The sequence below is a fragment of the Pelophylax lessonae genome, assembly GCF_965119305.1.
Source record: "Pelophylax lessonae genome assembly, chromosome: 10".
In the NCBI taxonomy this organism is placed as follows: domain Eukaryota; kingdom Metazoa; phylum Chordata; class Amphibia; order Anura; family Ranidae; genus Pelophylax; species Pelophylax lessonae.
The window spans coordinates 57,333,690-57,356,504 of record NC_138777.1 but is presented as its reverse complement, the minus strand read 5'-3'; the positions used below and the strand labels follow the sequence as shown (position 1 = coordinate 57,356,504).

Here is a 22,815-nt window from a genome sequence, read left to right as displayed (position 1 = left end):
TATTAAAAAGGTAAAAGCACTAGTAATACAACTCACTGGATAGAGGTAAAGTGGAGGCTTGTGTCATCCGGTGACATGTCAAACGATGGAACATTACCCCAGGAGTCCTGGAAGGTGGAGAAGTCTTTGCCGGTCGGATGGACGGGTGGACGCTGTATCGGGAGTCCTCCTTCCTCCGGTTTCTGGATATGGCTAGGGTGCCAGGGACCGCACTGGAACGCAGCGCACGCTGCGTGACGTCACTCGGGAAGGGGGATCACACGACGCGTTTCAGAGCTCGCACACGACTCTCGATGGGTGTGCGCGCACTTGTATTACTAGTGCTTGTATCCTTTTAATAAATTGCTGCACCTAGAGGCGCTCTGTCTCTTTCTTGTCTTACATGTTTTCACAGCAGTGACTTCACTGTGTCATGGAGCCAGCCCTTAGTAGCAGCTAACACCACCCTTTGCCTAACGACATCTGGGATTTTCCATTGTGGACTATTTATTATGGACTTTCTGCTATTTCATTATTTGCTATAGCCCATATTGTGTATATATATATATATATATATATATATATATATATATATATATTAATATAATTTCTATCCTTTTTAATATCCTTCTACCAGTCCTGCTATAGCACTATTTGTACACAGTTGGTGCTCAATCTAGCCCACACCAGAGCGCTAGCTCCTCTGAGATGTTGGAGAGAAGGCCTGGCTCGCAGTCTCCACTCTTAATTCATCCCAAAGGTGTTCTATCGGGTCAAGTTCTTCCATCCCAAACTCTCTCATCCATATCTTTATGGTCCTTGCTTTGTGCACTGGTGTGCAGTCATGTTGGAACAGGAAGGGGCCATCGCCAAACTGTTCCCTCAAAGTTGGGAGCATGAAATTTTCCAAAATGTCCTGGTATTCTGACACCTTAAGAGTTCTCTTCACTGGGATTAAGGGGCCAAGCCCAACCCCTGAAAAACAACCCCACACCATTATTTCTCCGTCCACTAAATGATTTGGACCAGTGCACAGAGCAAGGTCCATAAAGACATGGATGAGCGAGTTTGGGGTGAAGGAACTTGACTGTCCTGACCTTAACCCGAAAGAACACCTTTGGGATGAATTAGAGTGGAGACTGCAAGTCAGGTCTTCTCTCCAACATCAGTGCCGACCTCACAAATGTTCTTCTGGAAGAATGGTCAAACCTTCCCATTGACACTCCTAAACCTTGTGGACAGCCTTCCCAGAAGAGTTGAAGCTGTTATAGCTGCAAAGGGTGGGCCAACTCAATATTCAACCCTAAGGACTAATGGGCCATACACACTATACAGTTGTCTTTAGATTTACCAAAAACATATAATATGAGGTCAAACCTAAACACTTTCGAAATGTATGCAATCAGGCAGGCCCTTGCACTTCATAGTAAAGGTAAATCTAAAGGAAATCTAACCACAAAAGTTGTATAGTGTGTATCCAGCTTAAGACTGGGATGCCATTAAAGTTCATGTGCGTGTAAAAGCAGGTGTCCCAATACTTTTGGTAATATAGTGTATGTGATCAGGACAATAGAGATGATGAATCTCCTTAACAGGGGCACAATACAAACCTGAGAGTTTTTCTAACCTCTCTCCACTAGATGCAAATATAAAACAGTTTTGTCTTTAGTTATGCCTCAAAGCTCATGACCACTAAAAAATCCTCCTTGCAGTGGGGCTGCACTGGAAGGGTTAGGTCTTCGATTATGTCTATGGGGGCAGAGAAAAAGCAGTTTTACTTACCTGATCCTCCGCTCATGCAGGCTCCTCTGTACTGCTGGACAACAGATTCTTCTCCCTTCACTTGAGTGGCTTAAAGCCTACGTTTATTTAATTTTAAATCAACACAAGGGATGGTTCTTGCATTGAATGAGAAGTGTAACTTGTGCTGGTGGCTGCTCTCCTTATCAGATCTTCCATCCTTTGTCTCCCCTTCCCCACATTACCCCACAGCTGTGATCTTCCAGTGCTGTGAGGGTTATTAATGCCGCCAGAGCTGTCATAGGCACTCGTGAAGAGTGCCACAATGCTTCCCCCCCCCCTCCATTTATAGATGTACTGTAGCTTCCATCTATAAAAAAGCTCTGAACAAATAAATGAATGGAGGAATGAACGGTCTGCCTTATTCATTATTTGAGTGCTTTTTATTGATCAAAGCAATAGCACACCTATGAATGGAGGAGGGGTGAAAAGGGCAGGCATAGTCGGCACCCTTGATAAGTGCCCAAGACAGTTCCACCGGCTGTATTAACCTGCACAGCACCGGATGACTACCCCTGGGGGGTATGGGGGAGGGGCAGATGACTGAAGATTTCAACTATTGTAGGCCATGCATGGTGCAAATTTCTTTTCTGCAATCACAGGTTTCAGGAAAGGAATTCGCAAGATTCCCCTATCAGCACAGACAGAGCTAACAGGAATCTCTCCTGCTGTATCACTGTCTGCTCCCGGCGGGGGGGGGGGGGGGGGGGGCATCGGGGGAAGTCACCCCCCCTGGGAGAAGACAGTGATCATCGCTAGAGGCTATAGGAGCCCCTTGTGTTAACAAGTAGGTGTTTGGTTATTCGGACTGCAATATTGAAGCTAAAGTTTATCATTTACAGTCTCATACCCAACGTCCAGCCTTCTGCAAATCTTTAGTGTTGTGATGCTTTCTGCATATTGTGATGCTTTCAACATTAGGGAACTCCCTTAAAATATTAAAAATAACTACAGCTCACTGTGAATTAGCATGAATAGTAAAGTGTCCTACCTGAAATATTTGACACCCAGGGTATAGTATTTTGCAGCACTCTCCTGCCCTATATGACAAAGTTATTTTCATTAGTAGTTACAAAAGGAAATAATGGTCAGATAAAATGTGAAGTGTCCCATTACAATAGTGGTCATTGGCGAAATGTCTACTTAGGTTGGTTGCCAGTGAAGTACCCTCTTACGTTGCTGGTTAAAGGGAAGCAACAGCCAGCAACATGTGACCTGGACAATGAATTAACAATCTTAGCAGTCTATAGCTACATTGTAAATACATTTCCATTATTACCTTCTTCTAGCACCACTGCCCCACGTAAGACTATACTGCACATCAAAGGCAGTCTTATGAAACAGATTCACTATGCAAAATAAATCAAGGTAGAATCATACCGGAAATGTTCCATAAGTGAAATATACAAGGTATAGGAAGTTGTAAGGAAGGCATGGGCGCCCACATGGGGGTGGCGGGGGGGGGGGGGCAAGTGCCGCCCCCTGGAATCTCAACTTCCCCTTTTAAAGTGGTTGTTAAGCCTCTTGATGCCATCCTGTCTGGTCTGTTTAGTAATCCTGTGTGCCCATGCCCCTGTGTCTGTGTTTTAAAAAAATAACCTATTCTTTACCAGTTTTCAGAGCGCCAATTGCCGCTCACGTGAGCTCAGCTCCGCTCTCTCCCTGTCTAACAGCTGCCTGCAGCGGGCGGGGGGCCGATGATTCCCCACTGACGTCAGTCGGGAGGGGAGGAGAGCCTGAGAGGAGGAGATAGGCGGCAGGTCACGTGAGCGGCGATCAGCGCTCTGAAACCGGTAAAGAGCGGCTTATTTTTCCCCTTTAAAAATTAATATTTGCAAGTCGCAGCTTGTGCGGTGACTGACAGCAGCTGCGCGGACCACTGCCCTTAGCCCCAGGCCCCAGTGCTATCATTCCAGGAGAGGGGGAGCTCAGGGCAAGGAAATTGAGGAGATTTGTGGCCCGGTGCACAGATGCACAGCATGTACTGACGTTGCGTGCATGCATGCGCCGCCTGCACAAACCCAAAACACACCCCAAGGGTCAGCTTTGCTTTTGCATCAGGTTTCTCAAACCTTTGAATGCCTGTGCTTTATGTGATAATGACTAAGCCCCTCCCCTTCATGACATTGTTGAAAAGGGGTGGAGCATGGCTGACCTTAAGATGATGCCCCCCCTGGAAAAAGGAAGGATCTCAAGCTTAGCTTTGGGAACTGAAATATTGTAACTGGTCAAACACAGACTTCACTTCTAGAAGTCAATCTCAAGCCTACCACCTCCTACCTTGCTTAATTACACATTGGTCAACAACACCACTATTCTTTCAACAAACTGAAATGTAAAATGGAATCTGGGTGTTACAGATTACTATGGGACAATATAGTCTGGTAAAATAGATCCTTTAATAAATAAGGCCCTCTTTTCATCAAGGCTAACTGCAGTTTAGAAATCCAAGTACAGGTGTGACCGCTCCAGGTGAGATAGTTTCAGGTGCAGGTCGGATCCGTCATCCGGTGAACTGATCAAATAGGAAAGAAGTGACCGCACTCCGGAAATTCAAATAAAAAACAGAGTGATTTATTCCTCATCAAACAATAACAACGATCAAACTGTGAGACATGGGACAATTGAAGGTAGACGCGTTTCACGACATGGAAAGTCGCTTACTCATTACCACATTACATTACATGTGGTAATGAGTAAGCGACTTTCCATGTCGTGAAACGCGTCTACCTGCAATTGTCCCATGTCTCACAGTTTGATCGTTGTTATTGTTTGATGAGGAATAAATCACTCTGTTTTTTATTTGAATTTCCGGAGTGCGGTCACTTCTTTCCTATTTGATAACTGCAGTTTAGACTAAAGCCTAGCACACACTAATAGTTTTTTTTTTTGTTTAACCCAGCAGGCTGAACGAAACAAAAAACTGGAGAGAAGCCACTGTACTAACTATCTGATGTTAGTACAGTGAATCTCCACTGTTGAGCTAATGTCTTCTGACAGAGGGAGTGCCTCCCCGCCCAAAACACACCGGTCAGCACTCGGTCCGGCTGCAGTACACAGGTCAAATGTCAGCTGATTTCTATTGAACCGGCCAATACTGTCCGATATTTGTGCTGCCCTTAAAGAGGTTGTAAACCCTTGGGGGGGGGGGCTGTAAAACAAAGGCATAATGAGCTAGAATGCATCGTATACTACTTCATTATGAAATACCTTAGAATGAAGGTGTCTCAGCAGCGCCTGCACACCGTTGAGCCGGCTACCATCTTCCCCAGTGTTTGCGGGCAAAGCCACGATGACGTCACTCCCGCGCATGAGCCGCTGTTTACGGCACGGTCTCTGAAGGTCCAGGGCGGTAAGCGGGACCTTTAGATCGCATGCGCCGAAGATGTCACTGGCTGCATGCACTCTGAACATCTCCTTAACTGTGCAAGTTTAAGAGATATTCTCAGTACCTTATTAAAGGCTTACCTGTAGGTACAAGTAAAAAAAAATGAGAGTTTACTTCCTCTTTAAGGCTTCATGCACACTGGTTTAAAGTGATTGTAAAATTTGTTTTTTTTTTCTCTGAAAATAACAAACATTATATAATTTCCTCCTCTGTGCAGTTGGTTTTTCACAGGGTAGCCCAGATCCTCCTCTTCTGGGGTCCCGCTTCAGCTCTCCTGGCCCCTCCCTCCTGTCGAGTGCCCCCACAGCGAGAAGCTTGCTATGGGGGCACCCGAGCTGAGTCACAGCTCCCTATGTCCATTCAGACACAGAGCCCCATTTCTGCCCCGCCCCCTCTCTCTCCTGATTGGCTAGCTGACTTTGATTGACAGCAACGGGAGCCAATGGTGCCACTGCTGTGTCTCAGCCAATCGGGAGGAGAGTCTCAGATGGCTGAGGAACCCATAGACATCACTGGAGGAAGATGGAGCTAAGGTTAGTGGGGGTGCTGCAGAGCAGCTGCTGCACACAGAAGGTTTTTTATCTTAATGCATAGAATGCATTAAAATAAAAAAAAACCTTCTGAGTTTACAACCGCTTTAATGTAAACGCTTTTTCTCCTGACAGGAGAAAATCAGCATTAAAAACTCACCTAAGTTGCATTTTTTTCAAACCAGTTTAGCAGAGTTTAGCAGCATTTGGTGTTTGGGGGTTTATTTCATTGGTCAGAATTTATTCTGGTTATTGAAATGAATACATACTGAAGTGCTAAACGCGCTTAGGAGCGTTTGCCATTTTTATGCCCAAAAGCTCTTCTCCTGAATGAGATTTTTCTGCGTTCAGGAGAGGAGCTTTCACTGCCTCTAAACTCTGCTGTTCCTAACTCCTGGTAAAGCCTATGTGTGCATGGACAAATAGGGCTTTTATTGAGTTGAGTTCAGGGGCTTTGGCAAAAAAAAAAAAAAAGCTCCTAAACGTGTGTTTAGGAGCAGCAATGTGCAAAAAGCCTAAGGTTCCATGCACACTGGATTTAAAAAAAAAAAAAAACACCAGATCACTTGTCAGAAAAAAAAATACGGCTCATATAGTGCATTTTTGTACAGCTGCTTCTACAGGCAAAACAACAAACTCCCATAGAAGCAGCGATTTTTAAAGCAGAGTTCCATGCTAAAATCCAACTCAGTCTTTAACAAGAGACTACCCCCCCCCCCCACCCTGTTTTTGGATATATATAGTGATCGACCGATATCGTTTTTTTATTGCCGATACCGATACTGATATTTTGGTTATCGCATATCGGTATTGGCCGATATTTTCGTACATTAACATTTTTTTATTTTTTTGACAGGTACTCTTGTGGAGGGATCTGGGGGTCTAAAATACCCCAAGCCCCTCTTCTGCACTTAAAAGCATTCAAAATGCCAAGTTTGGCTGTTTTGAATGCTGTGATTTTTTTTAATTTGGCGCTGAGTACCCGGAAGTGATGACATGACATCACTTCCGGGTTTTTACATGGAGACCCAATCAGAGCCGAATGCGGCTTTGATCAGGTCTTCTCTTCGCCGGCTATGCAGGCTGGTTGCCCAGGTCTCCCGGTGGGGCGGGAGACCTGGGGGAGCCGCGGGAGGCGGGGGACGTCCCTTCCCGCTCCTTGTAACGACAGCCGAGCGTCTTCTCAGCCGCATCGATTGTCATTACAAGACAGCCGACGCCGGTACCGGGGTGATACCTCTAGATGCAGGCAATATCGGTCACCTCAGGGGCCGATTCCGATATATCAGTGAAAGTGCATATCAGCCCCCGATATATTGGCTTTGCCGATAATTGGTAGATCCCTAATATATAAATATCTATATATAGATATATATATATATATGTTTTTTGGTACCTTTTCTGCTGTTTTTTATCTGGACTTCCGTCCTATTTCGCCGCAATGATGTACATCACTTCCGCGATTGCATCCGGCCCTCCTCCTCCCTACTCCTCCCCCCTGCCTTCTGGGACCTATGTGTGTGTAAGAAGATGACAGGACAATTCAGAAAGCGCCACAAGACTCGCGCAGTAGGAAACTGGCTGTGAATCCTGGAGGCTTCACTGCTGGTTTCCCTTATTTACAATGCCTGCACCCAAAGCCGATGGACAGATTGGCTTGAGGTGCCGACATCACGGGCTCCCTGGACAGGTAAGTGTCATTATATTAAAAGTCAGCAGCTATAGTATTTGAAGATGCTGACTTTTCATTTTTTTTTCTCCAGGCTGGAACTCCGCTTTAAGCCAGTGTGCACGGACCCTTAGGAGTTATTTCAGAACCAAGGACAGCTCTTAAGACTTAGTAATGTTATGCTTGGTGTCCACTCTGTGGAGCTGGAATAATATACAGTTCTGATCTGCAAGAGAGACAGCTCTGTTTGGGATGAGGATGTAGTAAAGAAGCAGCACAGTATATGAAAATTTGATCTTTTTTTTTTTTTTTTTTTGATTATATGTGTTTGTATATTTTCTAATTTCCCTTTTTTCTCTCCTTTATAGGTGGTGGTCTAGCAGTAGGAACGCTACTTGTTATTGGTCAGTATTTTTTTCTTTTTTACAGTATTAGTAGTATGTCCTGCAGTGTGTAGCTTCATGCATATGGGTGACTTCCTTGCACTGCTGTTTGCCTCAGTCCATCTCAATTGCATTTACCTCCAAATGATATTTACCTTTGTGGTTGTTCACCTGGCTACAATTGCAATGGAGGAGAGAATTATTTTTGTATCCAAATTAATATTTACTTTTTAATACATATAGCATAAAGGCAGTGTGAATCTTCTTCTTAGTTACCTTAAGAGCCGGTTGACACTGCAACGACTTGTCAGGCGACTTGGTCGCCTGACAAGTAGTGATCCATTCTGTGCAATGGAACCGTTCTAATCAGAGCGACTCAAGTCGCTCCGACTTAGAAAAAGGTTCCTTCACTACTTGGGGGTGACTTTGGAGCGGCTTGCATTGACTTCTATTAGAGAAGTCGTTTGCAAGCCGCGATTAGGTTGTGCTGCACGGGCAGCTTCAAAGACTTTGAGTCGCCCCAGTGTGAACCGGCTCTTAGAGTCCATAGGGTTGAGTTGATAATAACAAATAGGCTGTTCACTTTGCAAGGGAGTTTGAATGTAAGGCAGAGTTTGATGGGGACTCTGATGGGCTCAAGTTTACTTAGAATTTCTTTGCTTTGGCTTACTGCTGCTATTTTCTGTTGTTCCAAATCATATCATACTCATTACAAAAAATCTCCAGGTAAAACATTTGTTTAAATTTGATTTGTTCATTTATAAAACTGATTTTATTTTTCTGGCCTGTGAAAATTTGTAAAATATACAACCTGGCTTCCATGCCAGTTTTATATGGCAGAGTGATCATACATCTATTTCAGATTTCTGTCCTCAAAGCAATTGTAAACAACATTTGAGGTTTCCCCTGCTGTGCTTATAAGTGGATGTATAAGTATGTGGGCCAGGGGCCACTTAGTGTTATTTGTCAGAATTTGACAAAGTACAAAGAATATCTCATGTCAGTCTCTGCCCCTGTGGTGCTCCGTCTAATGTCCCCACAGGGCTAACTGAAATTTTAACCAAAAGTACACTATTGGACTCCTCATACAGCTTTCCATTCCTTGCACTTCTCATGAAATATGTGCACCAAGCAGGGAGATTTTTTATAATAATCCCTGTGGCCATACAAGAGCAAACCGGCACCCAATTATTATTAGGTCTGTTCACACTGAATGCATTGGGGTGATACATGACACAGAAATGGTGCATTACAGTGCCCTTTATTTTGAATAGCATTCAATTGCACCTAACACAAAGCATCACAATGTCCATATGTTGAAGGGCACCACAAAGCACCAATGGTAACCAAGGAAAAAAGATGCATATCTGGTCTGCGTGTTCTGGGGCTTTGGCACCCCATTCTAGAAACAGGGACAACTTTAAGTGAATATGTGGCTAGGCTTTTAAACATTTAGGTATTTACATATTCTAACAATTAGTAAATGCACTTTGAAAAAAGCCCTTATTGAACTTTGTAGCTACTGGCACTGTGAAGAAGTTCATTGTTAATGTTCACAGCAGGAGCACTAAAGTCATTCTCTCAGCCGCTCCGCTCACCCGGACCCCTCCTTTTCAGAGCTCCTGCTTTATTTCTACATTAAAAGATAAGTATGGGCTATTGGAGAAAAAAAAAACATTATACTCACATAGGTGGATGCAGCATCGATCTAATGCTGCATCTGTCACCTGCTGGCTCTAAGACCGAGAACTGAGCGATCAATCACCCTGCTGATCACTCTTCAGGCTGAAGAAAAATGGTGACTGACTCACTGGAACGCCAGGCTGAGAGGCTGAGCCAGGTGCCTGTCCAGCTTTGGGGGATCCCGAACATATGGTCAGGATCTTTTCAGAGCCTAAACTGGCTCTGTGCCGTCAGCCAACAGTGGGCTTTGGCTGAAAACAGATTCACAGGAGTGCAGAACGAACTGCATTCCTGTCACCCATAGGAGAAGTATGGCCAAAATAGCTTTGGCTATCCTTCACTTTAATGATTAGATGTCTGAAAAGCTACTAAATCCCTGCTGGGAAGGGATTGTGATGAGTTGAGCTGTCTTAATGAATTTCAGTAGTTCTGTGAATGCTGAGGATGAATTGCTCCACTATGCCTACAGCTACAAGGATCAGCGAGGGCTTCTTTTGTAAATCTTGTACTGCTTATTCAGTGTCTGTCGACTGGCCACCAGTTCATTTCTAAAGATTGTACTCTTAGTGACCCTGGTGGGAGTCCAACCCAGGATTTCAGCACAGCATTGCAATAACGCTTACCTTTGAGCCACTGTTACTACATGACAAGGTTAGACACAAAGGTGTTATCTTTTAAAAGCCTTTTAAATAAAACCCTTGTTCGAATGGAACACAAAGAACAAGAATATGGATATGGGTTGTTAATTATGACTTTTTAATGATTGTGTAACCCTTAACAAACTTCTAATTTTCAGCCTTATAGGAATATTGTCACATTGCAAATCAATACTTCTTGAGAGATTCAGCTACTGTCTGCATCATTAGAGGATTAAATAAGGTGGTGGAACGTAGTGCGTATGAAATTGTAGTTAGCACGCTGTTCTCAAGGGCATTTCCACGCTTCAGATATGTCTAAACATTACATAAATATGCCTAGCCTATCCAATAAAGCGTATGAAAAATACTTAACATATATTTGCATGAATAAGTTATTTATTTCTCCATCATTTACTAATGTTGCAGTCAATTTGCTCTCCTAACACTCGTAACATATCCATTTGGTGCCAGAAAAGTTGCAAGCGTTAAAGAGATGCACGCGCCCATTACGTCGATGCCAATCTGCTTTAGTGGGTTTTGCTTCCAAAACATTTCGCTTGTAAGGCATTTCTGAAATGAACATTAAATGGTATAAACATGTCTTTATTATGCCAAGACCAACAAATGATCTCCCTGTATGGTTCAAAAGTGTAATAACATTTGTTTTAGGGGTTTTCTTTCCATTGCTTGGAAATCTGAATCATGATCCACTTTCTGATTGTTGTCTTTGAGGAATATTTGTCTACGTTGCTGTCCGTAAGATTCATTAGGTTGTAGGTGTTGCGACAGCCCTTGCAGGTCTTTATGTAGACTAACATATCCATTCCCATAAACAACAATGCAAAGCTTACTAGTGCTTCGATGTGATACTGTACTTAAATTATTTTTTAAGGCTTTTTTTCTTTTTTTTTTCCAAGTGACTATAAAATGTACCTAATCACATCCAACTAAAAATTTATTTTAATACCCCATTAAGACTAGATATGGTGAAAACAGCGCACTTATAGATATGGATGTCCAAACAAAAATCAAAGAAGAACACTGTGCCTGAACTGAGAGAGGTATTTTATTTAGAAAGAAATAGCTTACACTAAAATGAAAATCAGACAGATCTGTCTTTAAAACCCCCATGCACACAGGATTCTAGGGCTGGCCATAGATCGAAATTTGCCCAGTTCAGCAGGAACTGGACCAATTTCAAACCATCTATGGGCAGGCTGGTTGTACTGAAGTTGATCTAGCCTGATCATGGCCAGTGGCTACAGCCGCCAGCAGTGACCAATATATTCGGCCGGGGGAGGAGGCTCTCTGCACTCCTGCCAGCAAAATGCAAAAGTGTTGCAGGAGGAATTCCCCCATTAACACTGCCTGCGTTGATGGGGGAATCAAGCAATATTCTTTCTTTCAGCCTGTAGTTGAAGGAAAGAAAATTGCATAATGTAAGGCCTGCATTAGCCCAGTGCATGAGATCCCGACATTTCGGTATAGGTGGAAGGCACAGGCTGCTGCCACCCTGTAAAACTTTGAGAAGCTAAAATTTGAGAAGCTGGATGGACTTTGCACCGAGTGGTGCTAACATTTAGGGCAGTATGCGCCCAGGAATAAATGCCTAGAAAAAAGAAGAAATAAATGCTCCTGTTCTTGAGAGTTTCTGTGTGGCTTGATCTTTAGGGTCCTTTCACACGGACCGATCAGATCCGCCTGTCAGTTTTTTAAGCGGATCTGATCAGATCCCCCATGCATCCCTATTAGACATATGCCGGTTTTCGGTAATTCGATATATCGCGGTATTGCATAGCCACGGTATTGTTATTGTGGCATTTTTAAAATACCGAGTTTCTCTGTCAAGTCTGCCTGACTTGTGAATTGATACATTTCAGTGAGCTGGATGACTCATTCACTCACACAGCTAAAGCCTTTCAGCATTAAGTCTCCTAACTATAAACAAAAATGATTACATTGTATCTTTTCCTTCCCTCTGCCAGGGAGAAAGGAAGTTTAACCTCTTAAAGACTGGATCTTTTTCTGACACTTGTTGCTTGCAAGTTAAAATCAGTTTTTTTTTTGCTAGAAAAGTACTTAGAACCCCCAAACATTTTATATATTTTTTTAGCAGAGACCCTACAGAATAAAATGGCGATTGTTGTAATATTTTATGTCCCACTGTATTTGCGCAGCAGTCTTTCAAACGCAATTAATAGACTTTAATGAATAAAAAAAAAAAAAACGTAACAGTAAAGTTATCCCAATTTTTTTTTTTTTTTTACACAGAGAATCGTGAGAGAATCGTGATCTTTATTCCAAGCTAAAAAATTGTGATTCTCATTTTGGCCAGAATCGTGCAGGTCTAATATACACACACACACGCATAGCAGCCCACATTACATTATTATATAGCCATCAAGCAGTGTCTGGCCTACCTGGTGATGACTGGTCCTGGCGCTCTGATCCGATGGCCTGGCCTTTAAAGGGGCAAATCCTTGCGATCCAGAAGTGGTTAAACCTGCAGGAGGAGCGGTGTTTTTATCTATTAATGACTTTACTATTGCTTTAGGCCTGGTTCACATGTATGCGGGTTGGTGGTTCACATGTATGCGGGTTGGCGGTTCACATGTATGCGGGTTGGCGGCCCACATTTGCACAGGCATAGCAGCCCATTGATTTGAACGGGCTACTATGCCCTCATTTTCCGCAGAAAAAAGGTGCATACAGCATTTTTTTAAAATTCAGTGGCCTTGAAATCCATCCTGCTTTTGCACCATGCGACTAACCTGCAGTTCCTGCTCTGGCAAGCTTTCTGCATTTTTTGTATACGTGGGCACGGCATTTAAAAACAGTTTGCGTGTGCAGCAACGGCAGGTAAGTCGCATGGTGCAAAGGAAGGATGGATTTCATGGCCACTGCATTTTTTTAAATTCTGCATGCACCTTTTTTCAGCTGAAAACGCAGGCATAGCAGCTCAAGCCCATTCACATCAATGGGCTGCTATGCCTGTGCAAATGTGGGCCCCCAACCCGCATACATGTGAACCAGGCCTAAAGCAATAGTAAAGTCATTAATAGATAAAAACACCGCTCCTCCTGCAGGTTTAACCAATTAATGACTTTACTATTGCTTTAGGCCTGGTTCACATGTATGCGGGTTGGGGGCCCACATTTGCACAGGCATAGCAGCCCATTGATGTGAATGGGCTTGAGCTGCTATGCCTGCATTTTCAGCTGAAAAAAGGTGCATGCAGAATTTATAAAAATGCAGTGGCCATGAAATCCATCCTTCTTTTGCACCATGCGACTTACCTGCCGTTGCCGCACACGCAAACTGTTTTTAAATGCCGTGCCCACGTATACAAAAAATGCAGAAAGCTTGCCAGAGCAGGAACTGCAGGTTAGTCGCATGGTGCAAAAGCAGGATGGATTTCAAGGCCACTGAATTTTAAAAAAATGCTGCATGCACCTTTTTTCTGCGGAAAATGAGGGCATAGCAACCCGTTCAAATCAATGGGCTGCTATGCCTGTGCAAATGTGGGCCGCCAACCCGCATACATGTGAACCACCAACCCGCATACATGTGAACCACCAACCCGCATACATGTGAACCAGGCCTAAAGCAATAGTAAAGTCATTTATAAACAACACCTCCTTCAGGTTTAACCACTTCTTGACCACAAGGATTTGCCCTCTTAATGACCAGGCCATCGGATCGGAGCCGAGCGCCAGGACCAGTTATCACCAGTTAGGCCAGACACTGCTTGATGACCTATTTTAGGCCTGGTTCACAGAGTCTGTACTGACTGACTATATAATAATGTGCATAAGTGAACCAAAGCCCCTAAATTCAGCAATGAAATTGAAGTGAGGTGGAAATTTAATAATTTAAATTTAATAATAGAATACCGTGATAATACCGTATACCGTGGCAAAACCTTAATCAATTAATCGCAGCATGAAAATCTGATACCGTCACAAGCCTAATCCCTATGGGGCAACGGATGTCAGCGGAGACATGTCCGCTGACACCCGCTGCCATCCGCATCCGATCCTGTCAGTGTAATCCGGACGGATGGAAACCCTCTTTTGCATCCTTCCAGGGGATCAGATCGGATGAGAGCGGACAGGCGGTGGTGGGGCTCTGACACCTCCCTCTCCCAGATGACGGAGATGTCATCTGGCAGCTCAGCGGGGATCGGTGGATCAGCGGGGATCGGCGGATTGATCCCTGCTGAGCAGAGCACGGTCCGCAACGGAATGCCCTTAGAAGCCCTAGAAGAGCGACTCCACTCGTTTAGCTGCTATTTCGGCTGTGTTGCCCCTCCCAACAGGTCAGGGAAACCCAAATAGGCTCTAAAAACAAAAAGAATACAGAGGGCGCACCAGCCTAGCGCATTACCTTTGCAACTATTTATTATGAAAATAAATTCCATACCTAGAGGTCATGTGACATTTTGATTATTTAAAGACCAGCTGCCTGCATTCCAAATCTAGCTCTGAAGAAGAAGGGTCACCCTCGAAACGCGTCAGCTTCATTTGGAGGTTGTCATCCCACAACTGTTTTTAACCAGTAGATCATGCTGAGTGGACATTTGGTGGATAATCTTCATTTTGGGGATGCAAAATCAGCAGCACCATGACTGATAAAAAAATTAGCACCTAATCGGAACAATGTTTATAATCAGTTGCTTCAGGGTTGACAGCCCTGAGGTGTCTTTGGATTGCATATTCAGTAGTGGTGCACCGAAATTTTGGCCAAAAATGGGCCTATCCCATTTCGGCCAAAAACAGGTCAAAGATGCTGAAAATTAATGGTCGTCGTGAAGAAGGGGGGCGCAGCGCAGGTGAAGTGTATATGAACTAACACACCGGGCGGGCAGGTTAGTGGCCGCTAATAGCTGTAACAAAATGAGCCCTTCACTTCCCTGTCAGGTGGGTATCTCCGCTGACAAGGAAGTGAAGGGCTCACTTTGTTACAGCTATTAGCGGCCGCTCGCCCGCCCGGTGTGTTAGTTCATATACATAGTCACGTAGTAGTGACATGACTGAGAGGCGGGCCACCGGCCAGAGGTGGGATTTTGAAAGGAGGACCCAAGAGGAGAGGAGCAGAGAGTTGGCCTGCCTGTGACATGGAGGAGCCGGTGTGCGGGGAAAAAAGAAGTACATTGTTAATCCCACAAGTAAGCAGATTGCCATCATTAGCTCTTTGGGGGGGGGCTGAGGCAAGGTTAATTACCAATGGTATTTGTATTATGCAGCATGAGGGGGTTAATGTATTGCCACTGCTGGTCACTGATGCATTAGTGACTGACCAGTGGCAGTTAATTAACCCCTTTGTGGTGCATTAGTCCAACCAGTATGAGTGTCACTGCAACCAGTATTAACCACTTTACCACTGGAGGATTTTGCTGTCTTACGTCTGGGCCACTTTTTGCGATTCGGCACTGTGCGACTTTAACTGACAATTGCGCGGTCGTGCAATGCTGTACCCAAACGAAATTTACGTCCTTTTTTTCCCACAAACAGAGCTTTGTTTTGGTATTATTTCATCACCTGTGCGATTTTTATTTTTTGCCGAGAAGGGGGAGTGTCTGGCGACGTAGGTCTACGTCGTCAGACCTGCAAGAGCCACTTTGCCGCAGTAGAGTTCTAGTGAGCTGCGGCAAAGTGGTTAAATAACCCTGACACTGGTGCCACTAATGCAGCACAAAGGGGTTAATTAACTGCCACTGGTCAGTCACTAATGCATCAGTGACCAGCAGTGGCAATACATTAACCCCCCATACCATTGGCAATTAAATTAACCACTTGCCAACCCGTCACAGTAACTATACTACGACAAGGTTCGCAGCTACAGGTGTACGTCGCTGCCTGTTTCTGGCGTATGCCCCTGTTCTATCTATTTTAAAATCATTTGTGGGAAAAAAGTCATTTTCGGTTTCGGTTTTCGGCCAAGGGCATCCTGAATTTTTGGTTTCTGTATTGGCCCAGAATTTTCATTTCGGTGCTTTCCTAATATTCAGTTGTACTCAGCAAGTTTGTAAGCAAACCTCTTTGTAAGGGCTTGTTCATACTGGCAGTTGGGGGGCAGTAAAACCCCAATGTTTTACTGCCCCCTTTCCCCCCAACCTCTCCCCCTTTGCCTGAAAAGGCAGCAGTCAGGGGTGTTTGCTTTTTAGCCAGGGCAGAAATTATAGCCCTTCTCACGTTCGGTGGGCACTGCTGCACACTACCCATTTAAGTGACTGGGGCTGATTATGAGTGACAGCCATTATGCAGCACTAAGCCTTAACGCTGAATTGATAGCCAAAAGTGATTGTAAAGTCTAGTTTTTTTTTGTTACAAATAACAAACCTGTTATACTAATCTGCTTTTTGAAAGGGTTTTTCTCAGAGCAGCTCTGATCCTCCTTTTCTCGTGTCCCTATTCGCCTCTCCTTGCCCCTCCCTCCTGGTAATTGCCCCCACAGCAAGCAGCTTGCTATGGGGGCACCCGAGCTGAGCCACAGCTCCCTGTGTCCATTCAGACATGGAACCGCGGCCTGGTTCTGCCCCCTCTCTCTCCTCATTGGCTCACTGAGTTTGAGTGACAGCAGCAGGAGCCAATGGCGCCACGCTGCCGTCTCAGCCAATGATCAAGGAGAGTCTTGGGTAGCTGAGTGTTTCCTGCAACATAGCTGGATAGAAATGGACTCAGGTAAGTATGAGGGGGGCTGCTGCACACAGAAGGCTTTTTATCTTAATGCACAGAATACAGTAAGATAAATAAACCTTCTGACTTTACAACCACTTGAATAAGAGCTCTCAATAGCACAGAACTTCAACTCAATGCTTTGGCCTAATTTTTACAGAAGAAATGACTTGATGTCATCTGTGACATCATATCACGTCTTGTCAGCCGGCTATAGTAGGGCAGAGCTGGACAAAGTCTTGACCTTTGTCCAAGGTGGCACTAGGAACAGCCCCCCTCAGGGTTAGCCCCTGGCACTGCTATTAAACTATTAAACTGCAAAGCCTCATTGACCATTATAGGCTCGCTATTTGACAACTACAGTAAATGGCAGGGTGGGACTTAGCATAACAAGAGGCAGGGCTTAGGTCCATCTTAGACAAAAAGTGGATCTGAATATTGCCGGGCCAAACTTTCTGCACCCCCATTGACAGTGTGTTCACCAGCCACCCTAGCAGTGGGTCACTTTGTTTTTTTTTTTTTTTTGTTTTTTAAGTATAACTAAGTGCCGGTTCACATATGTGCGGCTGCGGCGATCGCATATAATATCGGAGCGCACTGCTTCTTCATTACATGCGATCGGGTGTGCGGTGCGAATTCAGCCATACACTTTGTATGGCTAAATTCGCACTGCACCCGCAATAAAGTCGCACATGACCCTTTTTTTGAGCCGCATCAGGATCGGATCGCACAGTGGTTCACACTTGTGCGATCCGATCCTGTGCGAACTGTAAGATCGCACTGCGATATGCGATCAAACTGGGGGTGTCGTTAAGATTACATTGACACCCCCAGCATATTGCATATGGCAGTGTGAACCGCCGGGGGTGCGTTTGCGATGCGGGAACAGGCTGCGAATTCGCAGCCTTCCCGCATCGCATAAGTGTGACCCGAGCCTAAAGGCTAAACTTCTTCTTTTTTTTTTTTTTTTTTTGGATGGAGGAGAGAAGGAATAGAACCCCTGTCAGTTGTTTTCCCCCTGTCTTTGCCCCCATCAAGGAGATTCACCCTCTCTATTTGTCCTGTTTACTATTATCATCCAAAGTAAAAGTAAAGAAAATTCCACATTTTGGGTTGTCCCCAGAAAAGTAATAGAGGGGAAATCTTCCAATAGGAACACTAGTTTTGGTGACCCCAATTGGTTACCTTATTTTGCAGGGATTTCCTCTCACTTCCTGTTTGGCTATGGGACAGGACGTGAAGGTAAATCTCCACAATGGGTCACAGATGGCAAAAAAAAGGGAAAGTGAAAGAAAATCCCAAAATTTGGGTGGTCCCCAGAAAAGTAATAAAGGGGAAATCTTCCAATAGGGACAATAGTTCTGGTGACCCCAATTGGTTACATTATTTTGCAGAGATTTCCTCTCACTTCCTGTTTGGCTATTGGATAGGAAGTGAAGGTAAATCTCCACAATGGGACACAGATGGCAAAAAAGGGAAAGTAAAATAAAATCCCAAATTGTGGGTTGTTCCCTAAACAGTAATGTTGGGAAACGTTCCAATGGTGACACTAGTTCCAGTGACCCTTGTGACAACAAGAGATTTCCCTCACATAGGTATTTCCTTTCACTTCCTGTTTTGGATGTGTTACAGGAAGTGAAGGGAAATCTCCAGAATGGGACAGAAGGCAAAAAAGACAGAGGTTATAACCCTCCCTTACTTTATCCAAAAATGAAAAAAAAAAAAGTTTTGCCTTTTGTTCTACTTTAGCTTACAAAATAGAGTCTTTTAAATACTGATGGCATGTTAGATGCATGGTAAAAAAAAAAAAAAAAGGTATGAAGGTTTGACACTAACAGTATAGCTTTCAATCTTGCATGACAGCTGGATTTCAAATAAGTAGAATTTTTTTGCATCCTACACATGGTATGTCTGTGTATAATGCTACAGGTGTCCCTGCAGTGTCCTTGCTAATTTTTCACGCTTCATCAATTTCTACATGTGGCGTTCCGATGTCATGTCTGTGGAAAGTTGCTACATTTTTGTTCATACTTGTATATTATTATTATAAATGATTGTAGGCAACCTGTTAAGTAGAGGATGGCCATTGTAGCATGTGGCAGTTTTAAAAGGGAGGTGATGGAGGAATGTTGAGAAATGTCACCATGTTTGCTGATGATTCGTAATTTTGTTCATTTATCAAAACCCAACTGCTAAGTAACATTACTGAAATATTTTGTCAGACTGATATTAGAGATGGCTAAATGGCACATTAGGACTTAAGTCCCCCTCTGGCTATTTTTCTTCCCTGCTGGCAGCTCCCCCAGGAATTATGGCCTTTTATATTACTTACCTTCTCCATGAGAGTGTTTTTAATGTAATCACAGGGTCCACCAAAGTATTTACTCTGTTGACCTGGGAGGCCGTGTCTAAGAAGGCACCCTGCAGAACTTCCTCCACAAGCAGGGCACCCTGGTTGGATACCAGTCCTGTAGTGACTGGGAGGGAGGAAATATGATTAGTAGGAGGATTGTCAGTGTTGGCACTGCTGAAAACCCTCCTGCTCAACATAAAGTGGGTATAGAAAAGAATCACCCCACTTTAAGTCCCCGTTCACACTGGGGCGACCTGTGAGGCGACCTGGTCGCCTCACAGGTCGCCGTAGGTCGCCTTCCATAGGGAAGCTGCGGACCCATTCTAATAGGAGCGACACAAGTCGCTCCGACTTAGAAAAAGGGTCCGGAGCTTCTTTGGGGCGACCCGGAGCGACCGTCATAGACTTCAATGTTATGAAGTCCGTGCCGGCCGCTCCGAGGTCGCGGCGCGCTGCTCGCACCGCGACCTCGGAGGTCACCCCGGGAAGTCGGATCGCCCCAGTGTGAACGGGGCCTAAGAAAATCATATTGCAGCCTGAAATGAAGACAGAGTTTTTATTTTATCCAGCTGTATTTATTCAGTGCAACCAAAAAAATCCAAGTGAAAGATAGAACACCAACATGTCAGAAAAAAATACAAAAAATCAAAAACAAAATCACTGAGTTGGAAAAGGGATCACCCCTCGTGTCAGTATATTGTTGGACCATCTTTTACTTTAATTACAGCTTTTAGTGTATATAAAACACACAGAGGGCGCACCGACCTAGTGCATTATCCCGAGACAAATCATTTATTAGATAAAAGCACGGTAAGTAATGTACTCACAAAGACAGCAAGAAATTGATTAATTCCTCTTCTTTAGTGGCTCTGAAGAAGAGGAATTCCTCGAAAAATGCGTAAGCCCACAGGGTCTTCAGTGACTGTTACACCCATACGTATTGATACATTGGATGGAATGTACAGTGATCTGTGATACGCAATCTCTTGCTGTCTTTGCGAGTACATTACTTACCATGCTTTTATGTAATAAATTATTTGTCTCGGGATAAGGCACTAGGTCAGTGCCTCTGTGTGGTTTATATCGTTGCAGTGTTAGACTCCCCTAAGTCTTTGAGGGCAGCAAGACAGTGGTTACCTATTTCTAAGAGTAATGAAGACATAAAGCACATCCATCCAGAGGGGCCATTTTCCTAAGCGCAGGAGGCATTGTGTGTGTGACTGTTTTAAAAACAGCTTTTAGTCTGTTAGAATATGTCTCTACTAACTTTGCACATCTAGACTTTGCAATATTTACCCACTCTTCTTTGCAGAACTGCTCAAGTTCAGTTAAATTTGATGGTGACAGTTTGTAGACTGCAGTCTTCAAGTCATTCCACAGATTTTCAGCGGGGTTTAGGTCTGGGCTATGACTAGGCCATGCAAGGACATTCACCTTTTTTACCTTCAACCACAGTGTAGTCATTGCTGTGTGCTTTGGCTCATTGTCATATTTGAAGGTAAATCTTCTTACTATTGACTACTTTCTGGTAGAGGGCAGCAGATTTTCCTCAAGAATTTAACGGTATTTTGCCCCATCCATTTTTCCTTCTATCCTGACAAGTGTTTCAGTCTCTGCTGCAGAGAAACACCCTCAGAACAGGATATTACCACCTCCATGCTTTACTGTAGAAATGGTGTTATTTGGATGGTGAGCTGTATTGAAATTCCACCAGAAATATCGTTTGGAGTTGAGGCCAAATAATTCAATTTTAGTCTCATCTGACCATAACACCTTTTTCAATGTGGCCTCAGAATCTTCAAGTTGTGTTTTGGCAAATCTCATTTGTGACTGCATGTGGCCTTTCTTGTGGAGTGGCTTTTTTCTTACAACCCTCCCATACAAGGATGTGGAAACCTTACAAGTGGACCTGAACAAAATAATGGGGTGGACAACTACATGGCAGATGAGGTTTAATGTTGAAAAATGTAAAGTAATGCACTTGGTCGTCTGAAACACGAATGCAAGCTACTCACTAGGGGGGGAACCTCTGGGTGAATCTAAGATGGAAAAGGACCTGGGGGTACTGGTGGACAACAGGCTTGGCAGTGGCATGCAATGCCAAGCCGCTGCAAGCAAAGCCAACAAAATACTGGGATGTATAAAAAGGGGATTCACTCCAGAAATTAAGAGATTATTCTCCCACTCTACAAGACTCTGGTCCGGCCACATCTGGAGTATGCTGTCCAGTTCTGGGCACCGGTCCTCAGGAAGGATGTGCTGGAACTGGAGAGAGTCCAGAGAAGGGCAACAAAAATAATTAGAGGAATGGAGGACATTAGCTATAAGGAAAGACTGCAAGCATTGAACTTATTCTCGCGCTTGAGAGACGCTTGAGGGGGGGATATGATATCAATGTACAAATACTGTACTGGTAAAGACCCTAGCATAAGGAACAAACTTTTCAGAGTAAGGGAATACAATAAGACTGGTGGCCACTCACTAAAACTAGAGGAAAAACGGTTTAACCTTAAAATACGTAAGGGTTCTTTACTGTCAGAGCAGTAAGGATGTGGAATTCTCTTCCACAAGCAGTCATATCAGCAGGGAGCATCGATAGTTTCAGAAAACTATTAGATGGGCACCTTAAAGACCACAACATAAGGGAGTATACAATGTACGGTTAAAAGCAAACACACACATCATGGGTTGAACTGGATGGACTGATGTCTTTTTTCAATCTCACAAACTATGTAAATGTAACAAGCCACATTTGTGGAGAATTTGTGATATTGTTGTCACATGCACACAATGCTCACTCTTTGTCATAAATTCCTGAAACTGCTTCAGAGTTGCTGTAGGCCTCTTGGTAGCCTCTCTGATCAGTTTCCTTCTGGCTCTTTCATCTAGTTTGGAGCGACGTCCTGATCCAGGGAGGGTCTGTTGTACCAAATACCTTCCACTTCTTAATAATAGACTTCACTGCACTTCTAAGTCAGTGTTTCTCAACTCTGGTCCTCAGAGCACACTAACAGGCCAGATTTTAGGTATTACCTTGGGGAGATGCAGACTAGAATACTGCAATCACTGAGCAGCAAATTATATCACCTGGGATGCATTTCAGTTTTCTTGCAAACCTGGCCTGTTAGTGTGCCCTGACAAACACTGTTCTAAGTATTGATAAAGCCTTTGACATTTGTTTGTATCCATCTGCTGACTTGAGCCTGTCCATAACTTTAACCTTGAGATATTTTGACAGTGCATTGCCACCCATAGTTTTTTGTTTGCTTTAGTTGCATTACCAGGGACTGAAATGTTCCAGGAAAGCTCTTTTTATGCTGAGCTATTTAAAATGACCACAGCTGATCACAGTTTAAAGTCAAATGGCTTTGTATGCTATTGAGAAGGTTATTAGCTACACCTGATTGAGTTTACAAGTCATTTTTAAGAGGGTTGTGATCCTTCTTCCAACTCAGTGTTTCTGTTCTGATTTTTTCTTTTTTTTCCCTGAAATGTTGGTTTTATATCTTTTACTTGGATGTTATAAGTTGCACTGAGTAAATACAGCTGGATAAAACAATAACTGTGTCTGTCCTAATTTCCAGCTACGGTGGGTATATTTTTCTTCTATACCCACTGTACACGGCAATTGCAGTAAATTACAGTGCATTGCAAAAGTATTCGGCCCCCTTGAACTTTTCTACCTTTTGCCGCATTTCAGGCTTCAAACATAAAG

General features: G+C 43.8%; 1 protein-coding gene across 1 annotated transcript in view; it reads left to right on the top strand.

Annotated features, from left to right (window-relative positions):
• Positions 1-22,815, top strand: part of ELP4 (elongator acetyltransferase complex subunit 4) — a gene marked incomplete at its 5' end in the record, with an annotated part of 557,453 nt that overhangs the window by 676 nt on the left and 533,962 nt on the right. Inside the window, one exon of the mRNA XM_082270757.1 lies at positions 7,735-7,770. Coding sequence (XP_082126883.1) covers positions 7,735-7,770 — 36 coding nt within the window. The remainder of the gene's footprint in view (positions 1-7,734; positions 7,771-22,815) is intronic.